At 38.4% G+C, this 12,380-nt stretch overlaps 1 protein-coding gene across 1 annotated transcript in view; it reads left to right on the forward strand.

Moving 5' to 3' along the window:
* LOC126752386 (zinc transporter 2) overlaps positions 1-12,380 on the forward strand; it is a 158,403-nt gene that overhangs the window by 14,607 nt on the left and 131,416 nt on the right. Inside the window, exon 2 of the mRNA XM_050463130.1 lies at positions 8,100-8,269. Within this exon, the coding sequence (XP_050319087.1) occupies positions 8,100-8,269 (170 nt within the window). The remainder of the gene's footprint in view (positions 1-8,099; positions 8,270-12,380) is intronic.

Consider the following 12,380-nt stretch of genomic DNA (forward strand, 5'->3'; position numbering starts at 1 on the left):
TGTCCGATATGTTTTTTGTAGACATCCATTCAAGGTTTGTTGCTTGATGGATTCTAAGCGTTCTGTGTCGGATCTGCGATGGGGCCGGGAATTTACAGAGAAAGTGGAAAATTGTTATCTTATTTCCTACTAGATCGCAGCTTCGGCTTGAACGCATATTCTTCATATGGCCAATGTCCTTTTATGGTAGCAGTTAGTCTGTAGACACTTTTCCTGGACCTATTTAATAAGTCGTTAGTTATTTTCTTGTCATATGTTGGCCATATCTGTTTAGTTGTTTTGCTTTATATTTTTCCATCTGTTATTTGCTAATTGTTGAAATTGTATATTGAGCTATCTCCTGATCGATCCTAGCGGGCTTGGTATTAACTCTGCCTCGGACTCGTTTAGGAAAGCTCCTGCCTTTGCCAACTCGCCTGCTTTTTTGTTGCCGAAAATGTTTCTGTGGCCGGGAACTCAGATCAAGTCTAGGTGGAGCTTGTCTTCTAGTGAGCTCAGTGCCTTCTAGCAGTTAAGGACTATGCTGGAATTAGTCATGGGCGACGACAAGGCTAGGAGAGCCGCCTGTCTATCCGTGTATATTGTTGGTTTATATATCCTCTCATAGTTATTCAATAGAGCTTCGCAGACCTTCTCTATGACCAGTACTTCCGCTTGGTGGAGTTTGGTAGACGAATAGAGAGATAAATGTCCAGATCATCGGAATATACTCAATCGCTTACTCCAGTCCGTTTTGAACCTGTCCATATAGACAGAGATGATATCTTCCTCCCCTATTATGCCCCTTCTCCATTCTCGTCTAAAGGTTATCCTCACCTGAAAGTATATATTGAAATCCAGCATTGGGATAATGTAGTCTGATTTATTGACGTTTTCACTGAGTTTGTTTTGGATATCCCTATGTCCATAGTTCTTCTGATTCCAAGCACCCAATTTTTTTATTCTTATTGCAGAACATGCTGCTATTTTGTGAACATTAAGCTCGTCAGTCTGACATGACTTGTATTCCATTTAATTTTCTGGCCACCATACCAGTGCTCCATATGTACATAAGTAGAGGTCTAATGACAGACATTACAGTATACATCCACATGATTATACTAGGTTTGAGGCCATAGTTCCTGCCGACGATAGTAGGCCATATAGGCTTTTTTGTTCTTCTTTTTTCTATATTTAAATATTTTCCAGTTAAGTTTTGTGTCAATCTCCACCCACAAGTATTTAGCTGTGGGGGAAGAGAGAATGTTGTACCGTTTAGTACGGGAAGTTGAAATTGGGGAATTTTGGTTTTGCTTGTGAATAGCATAAAATGGGCTTGATAATAAATGAAGATTGTCTACAGGGAATAACTCTACATTCTCAGCTTCAGAGAACTCATCTCTTGAATCCCGTATTAGTGACTCTCAGAACCCTGAATTATATAGAGATATATGTATTGAAAATGTTGGGAAAATACAGGTACTTAGAAGAGCTTATTCTACACACTCCTTTTTGAAAACACATTACCTCAATGAACGTACTGCGTTGAACTTATCGCTGCTAGACATACTTTAGACTCTTTCTTTTAATTCTTTATTATTAAGGTAAGGTTGGCAGCAGAGAATGTCGTCCAGTGGGATACCAAAAAGCTCCCATGTATTGATCGAAAAGTATCTTAAAAATCGAAAAAGAACTTTCAGCCTGCTACAAATTGTTAGGGCATTCGCCGTCTGCTATGACTACCGGGTTGTTTCAATCTGACTCTTGCAAAAGCTGGAAAATAGATAGAGAAGAAAGTTCCTGGATGTCTTAAAAGTTAGCGTCGTTTACCTTATCCATGTCTATTGTGCACTGACCAGTAAGTGCACTAGGGTTGCAGCAAGATGAATCCTTCTGAGAACTAATACTGGGTTTTTCCGGAAAGAATTAAGACTGATTTTTTTCCGCATAGAGGGCATTCCTAGCTAACGAACGAGCGGCTGATCAGCTGTCTCCGAGCACCTCTAGAGTTAGGACAAATATTTCCAAGCAGCATGCACCTCGGCTCTCAAGGCTATTCCGGAGAATGCCTTTCGCGTAGTTTTCAATGCTTGGAAATCACGCTGGTAACGCTGAATCGACGCAGAAAGAGCCTATTTTGAAAGTTTTAGTTTTTAAAGAATTGTAACGATTGGTTAATTAAATTTTTTTAAATCGACTCAGTCCTATTCTTCTTTTTAATTGGCGTAGACACCACTTACGCGATTATAGCCGAGTTAACAACAGCGCGCCAGTCGTTTCTTCTTTTCGCTAAATTGGATATTCAAGCAGCCAGATTCTCCAGCCAGTCGTTTCTTCTTTTCGCTACTTGGCGCTAATTGGATATTCCAAGCGTGGCCAGGTCTTTCTCTTCCCTGGTTCCCCCGGCGGGTACAGCGTCGAATACTTTCAGAGCTGGAGTGTTTCAGTCCATTCGGAAAACCCTGCAGATATATTTATACTTTTTGGAAAGTATTTAGAAGAACGCACTCTTCACACTCTCGTTTGAAAACACATTACCTCAATGAACGATCCACGTTGAACCTACTAGATATATGTATGATAGACGTTTTAAAAGAGGTTGAACTTAAAAGGTATAACTACTATATATGTATATATATTGCTGAGTTGTTTTAATCTGACTCTGGACAATGCAGAAAGTTTCTGGATGTCTCCATCTAACATTCTGTTTAAGTGTTTTAATCAGGCAAGACGAACCTTTATGAGAGCAAATAGTGCCTCTGCTGGAAAGATTCAGTCTAAAGCGTTTGCCGAGCTATGTGGAGTCCAGAATGAGAAACCAAGAGGGCAACGAACGAAGACCGAAGTCGCTTCCAGCCTGATATAATGGATGCAAGGGTGTCCTCTTTTGCTAGTTAATCAATTGCAGTTTCCAATTCTGCCATTTCAGAGGAGTTCTAATAAAGTAATTTATTGCTAGTGACCCATATATGAAAAAAAACTCCACTCTTGCTTCTGAATTTCGACCCATATATGAAAAAGCTTTCTGTGGTGTCTTTTCCCGCGAATAAGTGCTATTCATATATTCCACGACGGTATATGTACAAAGTAAAGCTTTCAGGAGAAGACTCTGGGACTTAGTGATCTAAGTTTTTAGGTAGGCAGTCAAAGAAATAGAGAGAATGTTTCAGTATGAACTTTTTCAAATACCCTGCTTCGCTGAGTCTTATAACAACCCTCGAAGCAATGCACTTGCCGACTATATTGACCGGTGTTATGTGCATTCATAATTACTTCGGACCTTTAATATTCATCTAACTTTAAACGTATACATATTGGTTGCATTCTTTTACCTGATTTTTACTTATTTTTCAGCCAAATTACCTTTAAAAGTATGAAATAAGATTTGCCATTGTTTCGAAAAGAAGAGAAACTTTGATGAGAACTCAAAAAATATTTTCTTTCAAATACTTAAGACTTAACTAATTTAAAAAGTCTTTTGCAAGGCGAAAAAATAAATATAAAGTATTGCATATTTACAGGTGCTGTTGAGCACAGCGTTGTATTTCAACTTGCAACACATTGTGTGTATTGCATACTTTTAGGTGCTTGCCGCGCTTGCTGCAAGCAAATATGTATCACACAAGCTATAAATAACTGTACAATTGCGCCTCCGGTAAAAGGCGACCTCCGCACTTACCATTCATATTTGTTTTTGTTGCTTTTTTGTCGCACAAGGCTTATAACTGCTTGGCATTGTCTAACCGGCATTCATCATCAGACGCTTATTTGATATGCAAATCATTTATTTCTATTTGTTTTTTGTTTCGTTTTTTGTGCACATTCCATATCTTAAAGAAGCTATGAAATTATTGCTAGCAAACAGCCGGCAGCGACAATTCCCTGCCTGAGCTACACACAATAGCCCTGCAATTGGCGTCGAGCGTTCGGCGGCGTTGCGCCTCTGGTGATGCAACAATTTTATGTTTTATTGTTGTTTACTGGTATTTGCTGTTGCCGTTATTTTCCGTTTCCCGACATTTCGATTGTAGCCGCTGGGGGCTGCCCGGTGCAGCGTTGCCTTCCCAATCGCCTTTACTACCGTTCGTACCGTACAGTCCGAGCTATGCGCCACTGCACTTCACTTTCCCTTACTGTGCTTTGTTGTTGTTGTTTTTGTTGTTGCTTAAGACATTTGTAGCCTTTGGTTGTTTTCCTGTTTGACTTCTTTCCTTCCTCGCTTCTGTCGGCCGCTTGCTGCACGGTCTGCTTTGGCATTCATTCATGCAAATACATAATTCTTCATCTGCCACTGTTGTATTTACGTGCGTTCACACACACATTCATTCATTTGGTGGTGGTTCCAACACTCGCTTTGTTTTGTATTTTTTCGCGTTACTTCTTTTCTTGTGTTGGTTTTTTCCATCGGCATATCGCTCTGTGTAAACCAGTTGCAACAATCACAGTAAATCACAGCATACTTCAAGGCGCTCTTACTTGCTTCACATTGTTTTCCTTGTTATCATGCTTTTTAACTTCACATTTTTCTTCGTAAGATGGTTGGCGGTGCCTATTCTTCGAGTGTTGGGGTTTCTAACTGCAGTAGAGTTTTTTGTGGTATCTTTACTTAGTTAGTCGAATTGAGAATTGTCATAATTAGTCCTAGCTGTTGGACTGAACTCATTGTCATTAGAATTTTATTCAGAAAAGCTAACTTCTGGGAGAAACTTTCTGTTTCAGAAATCTTTTTTTGTAACCAAGATCAATCTTTCCATTTTTCAATGATTAATTTTTGTTGCCAGACTCAAATTTTTACTGCTGCATTCGGTTAATTGTATCCTGAATAGGTTTATGTTAAGTTTGCCACAGAGTTTGTAACACAAAAGAAGAAAACGTAGGAGATTTTTGACAAAATATCTTCACGAAATATACTAATGATTATTGTCGAAGACACATAGACTTCATCATTCAAAATTTGAATATATCTGTCAAGGACTCAATAAGATTTTTAGTTTCTTTGGTTTTCAAAGCATATGTATACTTTTTCTGGAAGCAGCAAACTCAGTTGAAATACATCCAATACTTCTCTAGAAAAGCGCGTTTTCAAATCTTCGCAGATTTTATCTAACAGAGGAATGTATATTGAGACCTTGTATAATTATTCGCAAGTTTTCACGCAGAATTTTTTGCGTTTTGTTTCTCGGCCGCAGATTCTTGGTTTTTTTCGTCAACTTTCAGTTCAGATGCTTTTCCCGAATAAATGTAACGAAAATGCTTCCTTATTTTTATACTCTCGAACAATGTTGCTAAGGAGAGTAACTATAGTTTTGATATACATAACGGTTGTTTGTAAGTCCTAAAACTAAAAGAGTCAGATATAGGGTTATATATACCAAAGTGATCAGGGTGATGAGTAGAGTCGAAATCCGGATGTCTGTCTGTCCGTCCGTCCGTCTGTCCGTCCGTCTGTCCGTCCGTCCGTGCAAGCTGTAACTTGAGTAAAAATTGAGATATCATGATGAAACTTGGTACACGTATTCCTTGGCTCCATAAGAAGGTTAAGTTCGAAGATGGGCAAAATCGGCCCACTGCAACGCCCACAAAATGGCGAAAACCGAAAACCTATAAAGTGTCATAACTAAGCCATAAATAAAGATATTAAAGTAAAATTTGGCACAAAGGATCGCATTAGGGAGGGGCATATTTGGACGCAATTTTTTTGGAAAAGTGGACGTGGCCCCGCCCCTACTAAGTTTTTTGTACATATCTCGGAAAATACTATAGCTATGTCAACCAAACTCTACAGAGTCGTTTCCTTCAGGCATTTCCATATACAGTTCAAAAATGGAAGAAATCGGATAATAACCACGCCCACCTCCCATACAAAGGTTATGTTGAAAATCACTAAAAGTGCGTTAACCGACTAACAAAAAACGTCAGACACAAAATTTTACGGAAGAAATGGCAGAAGGAAGCTGCACCCAGGCTTTTTTTAAAAATTGAAAATGGGCATGGCGTCGCCCACTTATGGACCAAAAATCATATCTCAGGAACTACTAGACCGATTTCAAAGAAATTCGGTATATAATATTTTCTTAACACCCTGATGACATGTACGAAATATGGGTGAAATCGGTTCACAACCACGCCTTTTTCCAATATAACGCTATTTTGAATTCCATCTGATGCCTTCTCTGTATGTATAATACATACATTAGGAACCAATGATGATAGCGGAATAAAACTTTACACAAATACGGTATTTGAAAAATATGTAAATGACGGATAATGAAATCTCGATTATCACTTTATCATGCGAGAGTATAAAATGTTTAGTGACACCCGAACTTAGCCCTTCCTTACTTGTTTTTGTCATAGCTTTGACGATCAACGACAATTTCGCGGCAAAATGGATAACAGCATCTTGCGGGGAACCCATCTTGTTTCACATAACTGGATAAGTTCTTCGCAATTCAAGATTAAATTTTTCATTTATTCAAGAACAATTTGTCCAAGGACAACTCCAGTGAGAGATAACTCTTCGTCAGTTTGGGTGCGTTCGCTAGCAGTCAGAGGATACATAGTTTCATCTTCTACCTCGGAGTCATCAGATCCACTATCTTCTACAACATATTCGCCTATTTTTTACTAAATACTAACTTATTACATTTATTCAGTACCCTAAATATTTAATTAAATTAAATTAAAATGCATTTAAATGCTCTGAATCCGCCACTGATCAGTAATCATTTTTGAAATAGCAAAAATTATTACATAAATTACTTAACCTATACCAAATGAAATTTTGTTTTTAAACAACTTATTGTGTATGATTTAGTTTTGATTTTTGAAAGTTTATGAAAGTCGGATTTATTTATCTTAAAAATATATTATCATCCGATTAAATTATATTCAATAACAAGTTTTAATAACTTTATATTCAATATGATGTTATCATTACTATACATAACATTGGTTAAGCATTTAATGGAATTACATACAATTCCTTAAGCGATTAATTACAATATCCTTAATTGTATTAAAATGCCATTACTATTACTTTGCAAGTACATAACATTACCATTACCATTACCTAGCAAATACATTACATTACTATGTTTTAGTTAGCGGTATAATTATGGTTTAGTATTAAACAGCATTAAATGCCACAAATTTTAAATTACTTTGTACTTAATTACATTACATTACCATTACTATTCATTACACTGGTGATAGAAATATTTAATTAAATTAAATTAAAATGCATGCATTAAATTAAAACACATAATATTATTTAAATATATCAATTACAATACCCTAAATTACATTACAATACCATTATTTTATATTATTTATATTATTCTACCAGTACCAACGCAATTTTGATTTAAATAGCTTATTATAAATAATTCAGTTTGAATTTTTGAAAAGTCGAAAGCAAAATTACTTACTATTACAATAATTATTTTTCTGGATTATTTTTTATATATGTATATAGTTTTTTAAATTACATTTTATGCAATACAAATTTTAATTACTTTATATTCAAATGCATCATATTAACAATACTGTTCGTAATGTTGATGATTTAAGTATTTAATTGACATACCTACCATTCATTAAAGTATTAATTACAATACCGTTAATTACATTAAATTACCATTACCATTACTTTGAAGGTACACAATAATTCCTTTCTAAACGGCTTATTGCTAATAGCTTCTGTTTTAATTTTTAAAATACCAATAATAATTACTCCATTACGTTGCTTATAATCTTACGTTATGGTATTCAAGAGTATTGCAAAGATTTATTTGTATTAATAGATATTTTTTTTTCAATTACATTTTATACATTGTATTTAAATACATTGAATTACCATTACTAAGCATTGCGCTGTTGATATAAATATTTAGTTAGTGTATCTAACATTAATAAAGCACATTAATTACAATATTTTTAATTACATTACATTACCATTACTTAGCCAATACAAATATAATTTCTTTTCTAAACAGCTTTTTGCTTATGGTTTAGTTTTAATTTTTGAATTACCAAAAATAATTACTGTCATTACATAATTTAAATACCCGCCAATAATTACTAATTTATTGCTTACAATCTCATTCATAAACTTTCAGCGACTTCAAACCGAAAACGTCATCAAGGTATGGCGCCGCCGATACAGCTGCCAACACACCGACTGGTAGCGTCAACACGCCCACCACAGCCAGAGCTAGCAATATCAATAATAATGCAGAGCGTACACCGTCCACGATGTATGTGTTGCATGGACGTGAACACATTGAATGTGAGTAGAAAACATTTTTTATATTTTTTGGTTGGAAAATGGAAAGCTTAACCTCCAAAAGAGAATTTTTTTGCAAAATGGTAATCATAACCTCTAAAAAAGATCACAGGTTAAAAAATAAAATTGTTGTTGCTTTTTTAAGTCTCCACGGCACAACTAGAATTGCTAGTCAGGCGTTTTGCAAAACAAATTTCCGTTTGTAGTCGCAAATAAATCTTTCTGAATGGCATTTCAGGCAACAGCAACAAAAGCAAAAACAAGCAGCGGTCAAATGCGGCAGTGAGTTGTTCGAAGCGATTGCGCATTTTACTAACCTATTACTTTCTTAATCCGTTTGACTTAATATTTCTGATGCCCGTGTTTGCCGTAGTGCGCAGCGTTGTTGCAAAGCAACAATAACAACAATGAGTACGAATGCGATGCCAACTGTCAGTGGACTAAACTCGTTGATAGGATGAAACAACGTTTTAGTTGTTGTTGTTGTTCATGATTTTTTTGATTTCTTTTGCAAGCATTCATACACTGGTTGCTTCAACGGCAGCAAAAATATGGTCCGGCGCAGCAGTGACACGGCTGCCGATCCGTAAATCCTAGCAATTTCGGTTGACGCGTGCAATAATTTCAAAAGCTTTTATTTTATTTGAAAGTTTAGTATTTTTTTATTTTATGTTTTTTTAACTTTAGTTAACTTTTTTTTGGATTTTTTGTTTTGAAATTTGATTTTAATTTTTTTTTTACATTTTTTTATTTATTGTTTTTTTTTTGCAATTTGATTTGCTGCCATTGTTTTTGCTTTGGAAAAGTTTAACCGCTCTCCATTTACGGACCGGACAGTGTCTGTGCATGTCTGTATGCATATGTATGTGTGTTTGTGCGCGTGATATATTTAAATGGAAAATATGATGGCGTTGCTCAACTAATTTACCATTCGACTGCCGCGACTCGCTCTACATTGTTGTTGTTGCTCTTGCCTCTTCTATTTGTAGTTTCGTGGCACAGTCTGCACAGTCACTGCTGTTGTTGTGGATTAAAAACGTTTGTAAAAAATAGCGCCTTCTGAATGAAATAAAGCCAAATAGAGCCGTAAATCCACTAGTCGTTTTTAATTAAAATGAAAGCTTATAACATAAAACCGGCTACTTCATATTGCGCGCTATTTTTGTTGTGTTTTCTATTTGTAGTTTTTCCATTTAGTACAAACGAGTGGTAACATTGCGCTCGCCATTTTAAGCGAAATTTTGAAATGGCTGAATCAACTACGGAGCCATAGAGGCCATTAAGCGCCTAAAAGTGCGCTAACGAAGTGTGTTCTTGTCTGTGTGTGTGTTTGTGAGGTTGGAGGTGAAACTCACCTCAGTTTGTATTCGGGTAGTTAGTCACGTAAGAAATTAAGTTTTTCACTGACTTCAGGATCTTTTTTGTTTGTGGATATGTATGCGTGTTTGCTTCTTTGCTTGTAGGCGCGTCTAACTATATCTCATTTGTATTCGTACAGTCTCTTCTAGACCGCAGTTAGGATCCGAGTAATACAAAATAAAAAGTCAAAACAAATATAATTTTGTGATGTTACCTTTATTAGATTATTACAAGAGGATTGCACCGCGACCTTAGGTCTATTGTGTCTTTACCCTTACTCGGTCTCATCAGCATTAAACTAGTTTAGATAATTCAGTTGAGTTTATTTCAGAACAATATTTGAAGTTCTTCTTCTTCTTAATTGGCGTAGACACCGCTTACGCGATTATAGCCGAGTTAACAACAGCGCGCCAGTCGTTTCTTCTTTTCGCTACGTGGCGCCAATTGGATATTCCAAGCGAAGCCAGGTCCTTCTTTACTTGGTCCTTCCAACGGACTGGAGGTCTTCCTCTTCCTCTGTTTCCCCCGGCGGGTACTGCGTCAAATACTTTCAGAGCTGGAGTGTTTTCGTCCATTCGGACAACATGACCTAGCCAGCGTAGCCGCTGTCTTTTAACTCGCTGAACTATGTCAATGTCGTCGTATATCTCGTACAGATCATCGTTCCATCGAATGCGATATTCGCCGTGGCCAATGCGCAAAGGACCATAAATCTTTCGCAGAACTTTTTTCTCGAAAACTCGTAACGTCGACTCAACGGTTGCTGTCATCGTCCAAGCCTCTGCACCATATAGCAGGACGGGAATTATGAGCGATTTATAGAGTTTGGCTTTTGTTCGTCGAGAGAAGACTTTACTTTTCAATTGCTTACACAGTCCGAAGTACCACCTGTTGGCAAGAGCAATCCTGCGTTAGATTTCCAGGCTGACATTGTTGGTGGTGTTTACACTGGTTCCCAAATAGACGAAACTATCTACAACTTCAAAGTTATGACTGTCAACAGTGATGTGAGAGCCAAGTCGTGAGTGCGACGACTGTTTGTTTGATGACAGGAGATATTTCGTTTTGCCCTCGTTCACTGCTAAACCCTGCACAGAATCCTTGTCCAGCCTGGAGAAAGCAGAACTAACGGCGCGGGTGTTGAGGCCGATGATATCAATATCGTCGGCATACGCCAGCAGCTGTACACTCTTATAGAAGATTGTACCTTCTCTATTTAGTTCTGCAGCTCGAACTATTTTCTCCAGAAGCAGGTTGAAGAAGTCGCACGATAGAGAGTCACCTTGTCTGAAACCTCGTTTGGTATCGAACGGCTCGGAGAGGTCTTTCCCGATCCTGACGGAGCTTTTCGTGTTGCTCAACGTCAGTTTACACAGCCGTATTAGTTTTGCGGGGATACCAAATTCAGACATCGCGGCATAAAGGCAGCCCCTTTTCGTGCTGCCGAAAGCAGCGTTGAAATCGACGAAGAGGTGGTGTGTGTCGATTCTTCTTCCACGGGTCTTTTCCAAAATTTGGCACATGGTGAATATCTGGTCGGTTGTTGATTTGCCAGGTTTAAAGCCACACTGATAAGGTCCAATTAGTTTGTTGACAGTGGGCTTTAATCTTTCACACAATACGCTCGATAGAACCTTGTATGCGATGTTGAGGAGGCTTATCCCACGGTAGTTGGCGCAGATTGTGGGGTCACCTTTTTTATGGATTGGGCAGAGCACACTTAAATTCCAATCGATGGGCATGCTTTCGTCCGACCATATTTTACAAAGAAGCTGATGCATGCTCCTTATCAGTTCTTCGCCGCCGTGTTTGAATAGCTCGGCCGGCAATCCATCGGCCTCCGCCGCTTTGTTGTTCTTTAGGCGGGTAATTGCTATTCGAACTTCTTCATGGTCGGGCAATGGAACGTCTGCTCCATCGTCATCGATTGGGGAATCGGGTTCGCCTTCTCCTGGCGTTGTGCATTCACTGCCATTCAGCAAGCTGGAGAAGTGTTCCCTCCATAATTTAAGTATGATCTGGGCATCGGTCACTAGATCACCTTTGGGGGTTCTACAAGAGTATGCTCCGGTCTTGAAACTTTCTGTAAGCCGCCGCATTTTTTCGTAGAATTTTCGAGCATTACCCCTGTGGGCCAGCTCATCAAGCTCTTCATACTCACGCATTTCGGCCTCTTTCTTCATCTGTCTACAAATGCGTCTCGCTTCCCTCTTCAACTCTCGGTATCTATCCCATCCCGCACGTGTTGTGGTCGATCGTAACGTTGCTAGGTAGGCAGCCTGTTTTCTCTCCGCTGCGGCGCGGCACTCCTCGTCGTACCAGTTGTTCTTTTGCACTTTCCGAAAACCAAGGGTTTCGGATGCAGCTGTACGTAAGGAGTTTGAAATGCCGTCCCACAGTTCCCTTATACCGAGTTGTTGATGAGTGCTCTCAGAGAGCAGGAGTGCAAGCCGAGTAGAAAATCGTTCGGCAGTCTGTTGTGATTGCAGCTTTTCGACGTGGAACCTTCCTTGTGTTTGTTGGCGTGCGTTTTTTGCTGCACAGAGGCGGGTGCGAATCGTGGCTGGAACAAGATAGTGCTCCGAGTCGATGTTAGGACACCGGAGCGCACGCACATCTAAAACACTGGAGACGTGTCTTCCGTCTATCACAACATGATCGATCTGGTTGGTAGTTTTTCGATCCGGAGACAGCCAGGTAGCTTGATGAATCTTCTTATGCTGGAATCTAGTACTACAGATAACCATATTTCGGG

The sequence above is a fragment of the Bactrocera neohumeralis genome, chromosome 3 (genome assembly GCF_024586455.1).
Source record: "Bactrocera neohumeralis isolate Rockhampton chromosome 3, APGP_CSIRO_Bneo_wtdbg2-racon-allhic-juicebox.fasta_v2, whole genome shotgun sequence".
Lineage (NCBI taxonomy): Eukaryota > Metazoa > Arthropoda > Insecta > Diptera > Tephritidae > Bactrocera > Bactrocera neohumeralis.